At 54.9% G+C, this 14,490-nt stretch overlaps 1 protein-coding gene across 6 annotated transcripts in view; it reads left to right on the top strand.

Moving 5' to 3' along the window:
• The first annotated feature begins 499 nt into the window (after positions 1 to 499).
• Sh3tc1 (SH3 domain and tetratricopeptide repeats 1) overlaps positions 500 to 14,490 on the top strand; it is a 41,724-nt gene continuing 27,733 nt past the window's right edge. For 4 of the 6 annotated variants that reach the window (XM_017798088.2, XM_008832838.3, XM_029563423.1 and 1 more), the window contains exons 1-2: positions 8,848 to 8,973; positions 12,170 to 12,388. In XM_017798088.2, coding sequence (XP_017653577.1) covers positions 12,217 to 12,388 — 172 coding nt within the window. In that variant the 5' untranslated portion in view covers positions 8,848 to 8,973; positions 12,170 to 12,216. Of the gene's footprint in view, positions 520 to 8,847; positions 8,974 to 11,013; positions 11,144 to 12,169; positions 12,389 to 14,490 lie in introns of those variants that run through there. The other 2 variants (XM_029563421.1, XM_017798087.2) reach the window with 2 other exon arrangements.

Genomic DNA, 14,490 nt, shown 5'->3' with positions numbered 1-14,490 from the left:
GCTCCAGCTTCAGACACCAGAGGTAAGAGGGGGCAAGCTGTCCCCATCCTAGCAAAGTGATGCCTGAGTAGTACCAGGGTAGTAGTCGCTAACCCTCCGAGATGTGAGCCCAGGCCGGGTTGCCTGTCCCCTCTGACACTCTCAAAGTCTGGACAGACCTGGCTGGACCAGGGTGCTCCACTCATTCCTAGCTATTCCTCCCCACCCTGCAGAGGAATGCTGGCCCGGAGCTGACACCCTGATGGATGATAAAGAGGAGCCTGGCCTCTTCCCAGAAGGGCGGGCCCAGCAGGTTGATGACTCAGACTGTCTGATTGGAGCCAGGGGCCTAGGCAAGGCCTACTGGCAGCTGTCCTAAGGACTGGGAAAGCCACCAGTACAGGTGAGGGGTCTGGAGGCCCCCTCCCACCTGCCTCTCTTCCTTCCTTGGCAGTACCTGTCCTCCTGGCAGGATAAGTTCTAGAGGTCTCTGCTGAGTAAGCACCAGGAGGGACCTACAATCAGCTCACCTGTGGACAGGTAAGAACTGGAGAGCGTGTGCTTGGTTGAGTGGGGAGCGTTTGAATTAGTCTGGCCTGGAAGAGTGGGGAGAGCAGGTTTCAGGTGTTCTGGAAGGGCATCCCTGAGAAGTGAGAGGGGCGGGGCCCTGTCAGGGCAGAAGGTATAAGGTAGAGGGTGTGGTCTCCCTAAGATCCTGAGGCCCAGGCTGGGCAGGGTGCCTTGTGGAGTGATGAAGTCCCAGACGCCCAGGTCCCAGCACCCCACTTCCTGACTAAGTGACTTTGAGCAGGTGACTCTGTTCCTCTGAACTTCAGTTTCCTCATCTACAAGATGGGAGTGCCCAGAGCAGTTGACCACACGTGGCTAGTGGCCACAGCTGATACATTCCAGTGCTGGGGTACCTGGAGATGAGGCAGGATTCCTGGACTGGGGTCTGGGGGCTAATCTAGTTCTGCCTATCCCCCTGGACCAGCACCAAAGACTGGGGAATCCTGTACTCCCTGTTTCCAAGTTCCTTACTCCCAACCCAGCACAGGCTTCTCCCTGGGAGCTAAAGTTCCCCCTGGGGATAGTTCCTTTCCTGGGGTGAGCCAGGGTAGAGGCCAGCAGAACAGTGATCAGAGAGGGACTATCCCCAGGATCAGAAGAGTGGCCCTGCTGAGTGATTCTGTTAGCCCTTGGATTTTAAGAGTGGCCCTAGCTGGTAGATGTATGGACTTTGTACAAGGGCTGAGGAGGTCGGCCTCAGACCTTGGAGATAGAGGAGTGGGCCTTCTGAGAATCAGTTTTTCCTGGGAGCCTGGTGATTGATGCCTGTCTGGCTCCTCAGAACTGGGAGACTAACTGTAGCACGTGTGGGTTTTGTAATGGCAGCCTGGGTCCAGCAGACCTCTGATCAAGATGAAGCCTGCATCCCCATGCTCTAGCAATCCAGCAGGGCCGAGGCTCACGATGCCACAAGTTTGCAAGGTGACTGGCAGGTGGAAGCCAGATCAGGGTACTGTTCCAAAGTCCTGACTCAGCTTTCCTGGTGCTGTAGGAAAGTAGGAGCACCCAAAATTCTGCCCTAGGCTCTGCCCCAAGCTTTGCAGTTAACAACAGGTGTGGTCCACAGCCTTGCACTGGACTGTGCTACAGGAGGGCTAGGGCCCTGGCTACTTCAGTCTTGTCCTCCAAGCACATACAGCCTCTTCAACCGACCAGTACTCTTTTATAGACTTTATTATTTGGAACATGTTAGACTTCCTCATTAGACATGGAGGAAGAGGGGACCACCCCGTCCCCTGTTGTAAGCTTCTCACGTCAGTGTGGTCTGCAGGCACTACTCAGGACTTTGTATGGATGCACTAATATCAACCGGAGGCTTCCCAGCATTCAGATCCCTGGATGTCCTTTCTGCCTCCACCTTTCCCCTCTGTTCCCCACCTCAGCTTTGATGCGATCTAGTCAAGCATTTGTAACAGGCTGGGTTGTTTTGTTACCTATACGTCCTTAGATGCCCCATCCTCCTTGATTTTTGTGTTCACTGAACTTTGCTCTTTGTGCCGTGATGGTAGTTGTCTCTTGAGAACACCATGGTACCACACCCTCCTCCACAGTGTAATCACATGGTTTTCATGCTCCCCGGTGACACATCCTCTGCTGGCCCCACGATCAACCTCTAGGTTGGTCTCTTTTCAAATGCAGAGGAGTGGTGTGCTCCAGCACCCAGGTGGTACGTGGCTGCTCCCACATGCGCCTGTTCCCGCCTCGCTTCCTGCCCAACGTGTCTCAAGAGCATTCCTCATGGGCACACAGGGAAAGTCCTCATTCCTTATCACAGCACTATGTGTGGAGGGAGTGTGACTTATCTGACACTTGGGTTACTTCCAAGGTGCTAACATTGTAAACAGCCAAGTTGGCACCTGTTCCCGTGCCAGAGGATGCAATCTGAGAACGAGTGCTTCAGAAATGGAGCCACAGGCCAAAGGTGAGCACCATTGTGGGTCCACAGGTGCTGGTGACCTGCTGGCCCTGTGTTCTTGGCAGTCTACCATGGACATGGTGACAGATGTCAATGTTGATGATCTACCCCAGGAGGTAGAGAAAAGGTGTCTTGGGATCAGCTAGGATCATGTCATGTTTGAAAGCACTAGACAGACAGGAACAGCAAAGTCTGTCTACTTTGGGCCACAGTTGCCAGATGTAGGTGCCTGGTGAGCTCTGTTAGCTTTCTAGTCTCTTGTCTGCACCATGGGCCTTGGGCCTCCCGGTGGGAATAGGGGAGAGCTGGAGCTCGAGATGCAGACACTTAAAACCATGCCACTTGCCCACTGTCCCCTTGCTCCCCTGTCCAGCTTACCCTGCACACTCACTCACCCTGGAACTCACACCTCCCACCACTCTGACACCCACCTAGCCTTCAAAGTCCTGCTCAAGTGTCCCCGAATCCAGAAAGCCTTCCCTGACTGCTTGGCAGTTAGCGTCCTCACTCAGCCCCTTCCCCGTTCCACACGGGGATCCATAGGATTTGTCTGGGTTGCTTCTCTAATGACACTGGGCGATGGGTTTCCAGGGTGTACCTGGCATCAGGACTATGGTGTTGGTGCTGATTTGGCCCCTTACTGTGCTGGCCAGGAACCGAGGGAATACTTATCAGTTCTGCCGACAGCATGGGGTAGTGACAGAGGTTTGTGGAATGCTTTGGGTGACTGGGGCCTGTTTTTCTCCATTTACTTATTTAACCAAACTTGTTTATATCAGGTTGGACTTAGGGACACAACTGTATCCTTGAGTTATCATCCAATGCTACTTTATTTTCCTGCTCAAAGTATCCTAGTTGAGGCCATCAGGTTATCTTTCAATTAAGTGCCTGTGTCCTCCTGGAACAGTCCCATAACACTGAGAATAGTTAAGCCATCAATCATCCATCCATGTATCTATGTATCTATTATCTATGTGCTTATATACCTATCTGTGATTAACACATCATCTATCAACTGTAGTCCCTGAACTCCCAGCACCACAAGCACGCTAACCCATGCCCCATTTCACAAGTGAAAGCTGTCTGGGAGCCCCACCTCTAAGCCAACTTCTGCCTGTCTGCAGGCAAGATCGAGAGTCATTTGATTCCCTGGCTTACTGTCGTCCACCCAGTGTCAGCCACAGTGGTGGGATTGTCTTGTTTGTCTGGCCCCTGTGGCTGCTATTGCCACTCGACTGGGAGCTCTGAGAGGTAGTCCAGACCATGAGACTCAGTCAAGTCTTAGGTGCTGAGCACTGGCCCGACCTCTCCACTCTTCCCCTGCTGAATATATGGCAGTAGCGACAGGCTTTCTTTGTGGCTCTTCTCCATGCCCAGCGGACTCTGAGCCAGGCAGACAGGGAGACTGAGCACGGACTAGCTGCCCAGGAGACTCACCTGGACCCTTGACCCCAGAACCTGCTCTCCCTTAGTCACTCCTGAGCAGAGCTGTGCCCACCATGTGGGGAGAAAAGGGGCAGATGGATGAGGTATCTCTTCACACTGTTCTTTGTGTAGGAAGAGGGCCCTGCCTAGCTCAAGGGCATGGCCCTCCCTGTGGCAGCTGAGAGAGGAAACCCTGTAGCTTTCACCTGGTCTGGCATCAAAGCAGTGATCCCTCTGGCCATGCCCCCATGAAATCACTTGGGAAACACCACAGCTGGACACCTGGGCTGTGAAGTGTGCAGATGTGACTATCACTTTGGGGCTTGCTGCTCAGAGCCGCAGCGAGGACCTGCTGGCAGATGCCACCCAATCTCCCTCTCGCTCCAGTGTCACACTCCACGGTGACACCCCACAGAAGGCAGGAGAGAACACAGGACCCAGGCCCAACCGAGTGATTCCCTTCTACCCAGCTGCCCCCGAGCAGGACATGTGTGATTAGAGAACGAGCCAGAGGAGGGTCAGTATGGAGTGCAGCCATGCAGGACAGAGGAGCTTTGGCATCGGTAGCTCATGACTGAGGCAAGGGACATTGGGGGAGGGGGATGCAGTGCTGGCAGGAGTGCACAGACCTGAGGCTTTGCTGAGAGTGAGAAACATCAGAGAGGATGCACAGTGTTGTGCCTCCACGGCAGCCACAGTTGCCCTCAGGACCAGTACTCCCCACATGTAGCTTGAGGCTGGCTCTGAAGCACAGAGCTACAGAAATCTGTACCTCAATCCCTCTTGACCCCCTTGGAGGGCAGCAGTGTGGTCTGGGAACCTTGGGTTCAAGAAAGAGGCCTTGGCTAGGAGGACTTCGTCCCAGATGGAGGCATGTGGGAAGTATGTGCTTGGATTGGTTAATGTTTATACAAGTCAAGGCCAAGATCACCCCCAAGATGCCTGGGATCTAGAGATGCCAGGAATTCCATTCAGGGCCCTACAGCCTGAGTCAGGAGCATAGGGGTCCTGGGCAATGAGAGTCCATGGAGTCCGGGGTCCAGTGTCCTGGTGTCTCATCTATGAACTTGGATGAGAGACTTCTCTAAGCTCTTGAGATGGGCAGTCATGAAGTACCCATGTGGTCCCACGCCTCTGTGTACCTGGGATCCACAGGACAGACTATTCACAGGGTACCCTGGAGACCTGGACCATCCCAGCTTTCTGTTGTTGAAGGAGGGACTGCTGGAGCGTTCCCATGCTGCCAAACTATGCCAGGCAATGCCTGTCCCTGCATTGCCAACCCAGACACAGTGGAAAGAAGGCCTCTGTGCTGAGCCTGGACATGTCTCATTATCTAATGTGTAAGGACCAAGAGCCCTCTTCTGACAGCCTTCTCTGAGATAGAGAGCACTGTTCAAGGGAGTCCACACATACACACCCTGGGACCTGCCCTCTGCAGCTCACCCAAGGGAGAGAACTGAGCATGGGCTTGGTAGGTCACAGTGCTTGCGACTTCCCAGGCTAGAGGGTGATGCTTGACCTGACCATGCCAGATAAACATCGCCGGCCAGTGTCTCCACCCTAGGTCAGGGGGATTGCAAAGGGAGCCCTTTCCGGTGGCACAGGAGGTGGCGTCTTCAGTCTGGCAAAGGCACGGGAACTGCTGACTGCTTTCTGTGGACCTCCACCCTGGTGGCCTGGTTGTCTGTCCATCCGGCCTCAGTGGCCATCAGTCACTTGGTGCCTCCCCACCCCCAACTTCCTTGTTTTGCAAAAAGCAGTTCCTGCAATCTGGGACTGGAGCACTGCAAATCTTTGATCAGGGCTGGCTCCAGTGACCAGTGCCAGCAATAACAAACAGGCCAGTACCTGTTTAGCAGACACTGTTCTAGACCTATCTGTGTATGCTTGGGGCAACTGCCCTCCAGCACCAGACTCTAGTTAGTGCTCATAACATAGTCCTGGAGGGGCTAGTTCTCAAATTTGGGCATATAGAGGACTCCACCCAGCAAGGGCACTCAGGGCCCAGCCTTGCCCTGCCCTTTAGGGTGGGTAGGCATCTGGGATGAACTTGTCTTAGAGGTATGGGTGGAGTCTACCCTTCTGGAGTTCAGCTGAGATGTATGCTGTGTTTCACAGAGGAGGGAAGAGGGCTAGGAAAGATAATAGGATACACTCCTCCTGGGGCAGGGTCTGCCTCTATGGCTTGGGGAGGTTCAGGCTGGAGCACATCCCCAAGGCCAAGTCTGTCTGTGGGCAGGGCTGATCTCTGAGAATTTCCTTTAAAATGGAAACACCTGAAGAGCCCTTATTCCAGTGCTTGAGGGTGAAGGTGGCTTTCTCCCCAGCCTCAGTTTCTCTGTGTGTAAGCCTGAATGATATCAGTCTCTTGGGTACTAAATTTTGGCCCACAGGGGAGTTAACAATTTGCTGGCTCCACCCTCTGCCTCTGCGTGGCTGCCTCTACTCCACATGGGGGCAGAGGTTCACAGTCATACGTCTTACCTGAATCTGCTGCCACCAGCGTCCGGGTTCCCCATCCTTAGCACGCATCCCTCATCTAAGCAGGCATTTTCCTCACTCTGAGCCTTCATATGCTCCATGTGAGTGTCACAGGAACCTGAGTGTGCCACTGGTATTGGGGCCTCCCAAGCCAGTCCTCTCTAGCACCCCACCGACCATACCTATGGACTAGAACTGGCCTCCTGCTGTTGAAATAACACTGGGTAGGGTGGGTCAGCCACACCCACCCTCAGTTATTTTCCTGCTGCCTCATCACCTGGCAGAGCTGAGTAGGACCTGACAGCCAGCAAAGGAAAATGTTTTCTCTTTGGGCCTCGTAGTATGCTTGTTCACATTTTCTACAGTGCCCTTGCGCCTCTGTCCTCCTGAGCTCAACATTCATGGCCTGCTCAGATTAGCCTCAGGGCCGGGTGTCCAGCCTCTCTTGGATTACCCATGTCAGGGCCTGAGTGGCTTCGGGAGACTCAGCTTTCTGCATGCTGGGGTACAGCTGGGTGTAAGTGCTTTTCTGAGCTCATCTGTCCCCTGGGAGACCCCTCACGGTCCCTGTTTGCCTAACTTCCCTCCATGATTCAGATCAGGAGCTTCCTTCAGGAATCCTGACCTTATTGTCCCCCTCCTCCGCCGTCCTAGGCTTCCCCGTCACTGTCTGGCACCCTGATATCAGAACTGGGGTAGCGGGCCACATGGCTTCAGGAATTGGTGGGGCTTCAAGGCCACAGCCAGGTCCTGGTAGGCAGGATGTGAACTCTCCCATAGGAAGGACCCAAGACAGGGGCACACATGGCTCAGTGCCCCCTCAGTGGTACATTCGCCATTTGAGTGTGCCACACAGAGGACCCTGGGAAAAGAGACAGGATCAGGGCACTAGTGTGTGTCTCGGGAGGCCTAAGGGCACCAGGGTCCAGCTTAAAGCTCATAGTCACTTAAGGAGGCTATGCCAGGAAACTTTCTTTATCCCCTCCTTGCAACCTCGGCTTCCTGGAGTGATGGCAACTCAGCCTCCCATGGAAGGCTCTGCAACACAGTCCTTAGTGAGGGGCTAAGGCAGCGAGGACCCTGGCATTGGTGCTAGCCTGAGCTGAGAGACTTGGGCACACACTTCTCTAAGCCCCCTTAACATCAGCCCAATGGGGGTCATAAGAACTACAGGCTCACTGGGCTGTCAAAGCCATAGAGAGTGAAAAATCATCCAAGGAACTTAACATTTTCCCAATGACAACTAGAACATACTATAAAGTCAGGAATCAGAACTGTGAGGAGCTGAGGGCACAGCCAACTCCCCTCTGCAAGGGTCAAACTGAGGCTTAGGAAGTGACAAGGGCTCCCAGAGGGATCTCAAGTCAGGCTGGGGTTGAGATGGCCCTCTGACAGTCACGTGACTCTACTTCACCTCCCACACCTTTAGGAGGGCCTTGCCTGAAGAACCTTGGGCCTAGAAGGCCACTGGCTGCCGGATGGTCCTGGGATGCCCTGCACACGGTGGGGGTGGGGGTGCTTAGAAAATCCCCCTGGCTTTGGGCCAAGAGCACAGCTGCAGAGACAAACAGGATACTGGTCTCGGCTGCAGTGGGGACAATAGCCCAGAGAGGAAACACCTCCAAACCCTGTATGGGTATGAGTCTGCAGGGGGCTCTGTCAACAGCTCCCAGAAAAGCAAGCTGGTAGAAGGTTGGCATCCCAGGGGTCTGTACCTTTTGGAGAGAGGTGAAGCATGTGCACCTGCCCCTCAGAATCCCCCATGATGGAGACAGGAGGGAAAAAGGGAGTGTCCACAGTACCCCATGAGTGTGGCGGAGACAAACCAGCCCTATTCCCTGGGGTGGGCATAGGGAGGGCCTGAGGACAGGAGACTGGCCTCAACCTGGGCCATGGGGACAGTCTTGGGTTGAGCTGAAGCCTATGGAAAGGTAAAGTAGAGACCCCACAGGTTTGTCCCCAGGGGTGGAGTTCTAACACTCCAAGGAGACTGGCCCATTTCTTTCCCCAGAATGTTCCTGTTGAAGCCCATGGGCTGGGACAGAGCCAGGGACAGAGTGGAGAGCTTGTGTGTATGTGAGTACACACGTGTGTGCTATGTCTGTGTGTCCATGCATGTGTGTCTCTATATCCACACACGTGTCTGTATGCGCATGCACATGTGCAGAAAGAGAAGGGAACAGAGAGCAGGGCTGGGGTTAGCAGGGCCCAAGAGCCAGCCACCCACGGACTTCCCCAGTCTCAGTACCAAGGGTGTCCCCAGCCTTCACCACAGAACACAGGGCTGGCAGCGGTCAGGCAGGGACAGGGCCTGGCTCTGGTCCACAAGGAGCTAATGATCAACTGGCCGATGGCGTCCCCACACGCACTGGGCCTGCCTTGGGTCTCTGGCCCCCAAGCTCAGGGAGGAAGTCGGGCAGGAAGCAGGGGGCGGTGACCGCACTGAGCAGTCAGTCAACTGTGGGCGGCCCCTGCCTGCCTGGGATAGCTGGAAACAGCCTGTAGGCCAGCCAGAAAGGAGCCAAACCAGGAGTGGCCACCTGGAGCCTGCGTCTCTGGGCCTGGTGGCCTGGGAGGTGTCTGTGAAAAGCAGAGTGCAGGTACGGGGGCTCCGGGAAGGAGGGTGTGGACCTTCCCAGGCGGCTGTGGTCAGTACAGCCAGGCTTCGCCGCAGTGGTATCTAAGAATAGCATCCCACCTTCCTCTTTCTGGGAGACTCTTCTGGCTTGTTTGGGGTTGGAGTCAGGCAGAACCCCGGCCTTTGGAACTCCAGGGTGCTGCTAGACTGATTTATAGGGATTACTCAGATGTGGCCAAGTGCTGCCTCTGTGACCTGCCTTCATGTTGACCCTTAATGACCATGTCCCTGGGATCCAGACAAGTCATGGGAGCTGAGTAGCAATAAGAGATCAGTGGTTCCTAAGTGTGACCCCCAGCTTTGGTTCATCACAGGCCGCACTCCTGTGACTGTGACCTGGCCACTCTAAGGTCACTCTGGGTCTCTTTTTTTTGGTCTTTTTGAGACAGGATTTTCCTGTAGCCCCTCTCTAGGTAGACCAGGCTGGCCTCACAGAGATCTGCCTGCCTCTGCTTCCCAAGTGCTGGGATTAAAGTCATGCTCCACCATGCCCAGCTCTCACTCTGGGTCCCTTTATGTCCACCAATGAGATGCATGACTTGACCAGAGACACTAACCAAATGTCCCCAGCAACCTCAGCATGAGCAACCTACTAGAGGGCTGGCCACTTGGATATAGCCTCCCAGCCCTGTGATCGCAAATAGGGCACGGGCACAAGTCAGGTGTGCTCGGGTTGAAGGGCCAGACTCCCACCACTGGGCTAAGGTCCCCTGCCACTGTGACTCTGGCTAGGCCAAGCCTCAGGTTTCATGTCCATGACATGGGTAGGGGAGCGAGGTCATCCTCTAGTCTGAAGGTTTAAGGCGAGGGCCTAGGAGGATGCTCAGGAGCATCTGAGTAGTGCCTCCGTATGCAACTGTCAACATGTTGCTGTGTCAGGCCCTGTGCCAGTGTTTGGATTGTGTGGCCCCTCAAATGCCATGATGTAGGTGTGTGAACCCCACTTACCAAGAGGAAAAGTTTCAGTGTGGTCATGTCTACAGTGACACCCTGGTGGCTTTTAGTGACAGAAATTGTGTTCTCAGGGTTTGGAGGCCAGGAGTCAGAGACAAGACATGGGCAGGGTCCAAATGCAGGTTGGTTCCTGCCTCCTCCAGCCTCTGAGGCCAGTTGTTCCTTGGCTTGTGGCTGCCTGGCCACTGTTCCTGCGTCATGTGCCCTCCTCCTCCTCTGTGTGTCTTGTTCTCTCCTAGGAACCCTAGACACCAGGCTGTTCTAATCTGACATGACCACCTAGTCCATTGAGACCACTCTAATCCCCCAAGACCTGAATCTCCTGAGGTCCACTTCATCTGAAAAACCCATTGCTAACCAAGTCCTATCTTGAGGTTCCTTGTTAGTGTAACTGGGAACCACCCAGTAGGGGATGCCCAGACAATCCCCAGGGGTGCTCCTTTATAAAGCAGGCAAGGTATCAAGTATGGGGTCCTCTCTCCAAGCATGGGGTCCATATGTATTGGGCAGGGCTCCAGCCAGATCTCAAGGAACGTTGGCAGGGCTGACTGGAGCAGTTCCTCCCTTCCTCCAGCCTACAGTACCAGATGCGGGCTGTAAGCCAGAGCTCATCTGCTTTATCCTCCCAACCTCCTGTGAGTGGGTGTTTTCATTCTTATTTTATGGGTGGGTAAACTGAGGCTTTTCCCCCACCAAGAGTGACTCTAGGTCTCCGTGTTCCGGCAGCAAACCAGGTGGGTGTTCAGGGTCTGGAGTCTGTGGCTGACCTGCCTGGGGTCACTCACTGCCTGGGGTCACCTGACACCTGGGCTGAAAGGCCTGAAAGAGGCTCTGCAAGCCATTCAGTGTCCACCTGAGCTCAGCAGGTGTATCCTCCACACTGCTGGACCCTGCCTGGGCCTGTGTTGGCTGGGCTCTGGACTTGAGGAGGAGCAGGCTGAGCAGCTGAGGCCTGTGCAGGGAGGAGGCAGCTCTGTGAAAGGCAAGGGAGGGGCTATCCCAGAACAAGGCCCACTTCCTCCCTGAGCACCAAAGCCCAGTGTGATCACAGCTTCTGAGCCCTCAGTAAGCAGGAGGACGTTCCCTCAGCTGGGAGGCCCTTTTCTCAAAACACGTCCTGAGCGCCAGCTCTGTGCCAGATCCCTGGACACCCTGAGCACCTTCCTGACCCAGAGGAGGTGAGTGGGGATGGAGCCAGATGTGGTGGGCATTGGTCAAATGGTGTAGAGACATCAGCCAGCTTCCGGGGCATTGCCCTGCTTTTTAAGGTCTAAATGGCAGAGAGAGGAGGACCAGGACCTCCACAGGCTGGGGTGGGCAGTAGGGGAGGCAGTGGAGAGCCACAGATCCCATAAGGTAGGACCTTACTCATCAAGAAATAAGGCCAAGTGCTTGGTTAAGGGGCTTAGTGTGTTCTGTCTGGGAAGGCAGGAAGTCACCCACCCATCAAGAATGGGCCTTGTGGTCTTTACAGACCTGGACCACACATTGGACCTCTGTAGTACTGGACAAACTCTGCAGTTTAGCAAAATGAGGCAGGGAAGGACACAAAGTCCAGACTCAGGCTGGACTTGGACTGGGGAGAGGGCCAGACTGCCAGAGCGAAAGCCATGAAGGATGCCCCAGGCATCTCAGGCATGACCAGCTGGGGCAAGCAGGGAATGGTGGGGGGAGGAGGCACACAGAAGTTTGTGTCACCCGTAGCCATGTTGTAAGAGTGGACAGCAGCTCCAGACCCCACCTTCCTGCAGCTGTATTTACTCCTTTGGGAGCCTTCAGGTGAAGGGGTTTCTGCAGGTCCAGGGTCCCCTTGGCACCTTTGGTATGAGATACCCCCTTTCCATCTACTCAGCCTGTTTCCACCTCTCAGGCAAGGTTGAAGAGAAGGATTCGCCTACAAACCAACCAATTGGGTTCCAGGTGGAGCAGGTGGGCAGGTGGATGGGTAGGTCAGGGGCTTGCTGAGGCTACTTCTTAGAGGTGGGGAGGGGGAGACAGAGACCTGTGAGTCTGGTCACATACCCTAGGCTGTCCTGTGGGGTCACCTGCAGCAAACAAAGGCCACTGGTGGGTCTCAGAGGTGTTGGGCATCTTGCATCAATAGTCTCCTCTTCTCTTGACCCGTCTCTGATAGTGACGTCATGTGGGCCTTGGAAGTCTGTCACTAAGAGGCCTCTCAGCTGACCACCATTCTCTCTCCACAGGAGGCCAGCAGCATGCCCAGCTCTCAGCCCTGAGGCCACTGCAGGTCATGAGGGTCCCCAAAGAGGTGACTTCTGAGCAGCCAACCACCATGGGGAGGGGCCCTGCAGGTCCCCCAGGAGACTGTAGCCAAGGGGACCAGATCCAGAGTGTGACCATGAGCTCACCCACTGACCAGGAGCAAGTAGGCCCCAAGAAGTCTGAGGCAACCGTCAGAGGTGGTAAGTGTGGATGTTAAAGCCCATTCCATCTTCGTGTCCACCCACCCACCCACACATACCCATTCCACCTCCTCCAAGCTGACAGAGCTGGCACAGGCACCCCAGCACCTCCCACTGGGCCTACTGGGTCCGACATTCTATGGGCTCAGTATGACGTCCCCATGGCTACTTCCCACACAGGACTGAAAGTCTCGGCCTTCAGCACACGATCAGGCCTGAAGCTAGTCAGGCCTGGCGCAGTACGGCTGGGCCCAGTGTGTCCTTCACTGACCTGGCTGTTCTAGGAGCCTCGGCGATACCAAAGCTGACAGACAGTGAGAAAGGGCCTAAGGCCAACCTGCTTACCTGGAGAATGTTCTAGAAATACTTCTGGATGCACTAGTCTCATCTTGTCCTCTAAAACCCTAGATTACTTCAGGTGGGATACTCCTGGCTCCCTAGGAGATAAACCAAGGCCCAGGTCCCACAGTGATGAGGGACCAAGGAATAGAGCCATCTCCTGAGGCCTGGGTGATGACATCCACTATCACCCAGGCAGGCACTAGAGTGCGGTGATGCTGAAGCTAGATGGGCTGTACCCCAGGAGATCTGGTTCTCATCCTGGCTGTCCATGGGCCACTGCTTCACTTGGGCCTCAGTTTCCCCCCACTCAAAAAGCCTGAGGGGCAGTCTCAGTAAGCCCAAGGGCCCCTTCCCTACCATCCTTGAGCCCTGATGGAGAGGAGAGGAGAGAAAGACAGGCACTCTCTTTCCTGAGCCTTCTGGACACATCCTGTCACCTGTTCTGCTGTTGTTTCTGGCCTCCAGGGCTAGCCGTATGTTGCATGATTGATCCCTGTTGATTGATACAGGAATGACTGACATGTTGGGAGAAGTGACTTTGAGCCTCCCAGGCAGGTACCTAGCCTGGACCCTGACCTGTGGGCCCTGGGCACTTGTAAAAATGAGGCTTGTCATTTGGGGCTTCTGCCCCGGTGGGCAGGTGGATGGGTAGGTCAGGAGCTTGCTGAGGCTACTTCTTAGAGGTGGGTTGTGGCTTCTGCTAGCCTTGCCTGCCCTTGTCTTCTATGGGCTAAGTCGCTTTACTGTGAGTCTACCCAGATGTCCAGTCACCTTCCACCACCTCCAGGGTTAGGTGGCCCTCTCTTCCCATCTGTGCCTGATTCCTAAATGCTAGCAGGCCTCGGTCACCTGGGTCCTGGACACCCAGTGCAGAGACTGTATGTATGTGTGTGTGTATGTGTGTGTGTGTGTGTGTGTGTGTGTGTGTTGGGGGGGTGGCAACAGTGCTTGTTGTAACAATCGAAGACTCAAGAATAGGGAGGTCTTCCCACCTCTGCAGAAAGAGAGATGCCATGAGCCAGGCCAGGGCTGGCCCTCAGAGTGACAGTAGCACTCATGGGGGTTGATTGATACAGGAATGACTGACATGTTGGGAGAAGTGACTTTGAGCCTCCCAGGCAGGTACCTAGCCTGGACCCTGACCTGTGGGACCTGGGCACTTGCAGAAATGAGACTTGTCATTTGGGGCTTCTGCCCCAGTGGAGAAGGGGAACCTGGTGGCCTCTGAGGTATGACTCACAAGAGGAAATGGTCCTCCCAAGAGGGGAGGCCTGAATGGGACCTGGGCCTAGAGAGCCTACCTCTGCCACAGCTCTCTCTCTAGAGTGACCTGGATAAGAAGACAGGGCCCCCAGGAGGCTGTAGCCCCAGAAGGCTGTCCCCACCAGGCACACAGAAAGGAAGGGAAAGCCTGACAGCCTGCCCAAGAGTTGCCCACCCAGAGAGGGGCTGCCAGTGTCAAAGCCTGAAGTCATGAGGCCCCAGCAGGCAGTGACAGGCATGGGAAGTATTTGGGGATCCCGAGGCCAGGTAATTCACCAGTGGTCACCTGACATCAGATGACTGCAGCTTGGCCCACCTACCCTGTGGATTTCTGCCTTAGGAGGCTTGATTGCAGCAGAGGCTGCTGGGTGGACAGGACAGTCCCTAGCTCTGAGTCTTCAGAGAGGCAGCAGAAATCACAACACACAGAGTAAATATCTCTACCCTCCAGTACTTCAAATGTCACATTCCTCTGAGTTTGCTGCATTGCATTCTGA

Source organism: Nannospalax galili, unplaced genomic scaffold, assembly GCF_000622305.1.
Source record: "Nannospalax galili isolate Female #2095 unplaced genomic scaffold, S.galili_v1.0 scaffold436, whole genome shotgun sequence".
Classification (NCBI taxonomy): domain Eukaryota; kingdom Metazoa; phylum Chordata; class Mammalia; order Rodentia; family Spalacidae; genus Nannospalax; species Nannospalax galili.
The sequence above is the reverse complement of the archived record's forward strand: the minus strand, read 5'-3'. Positions and strand labels throughout refer to the sequence as shown.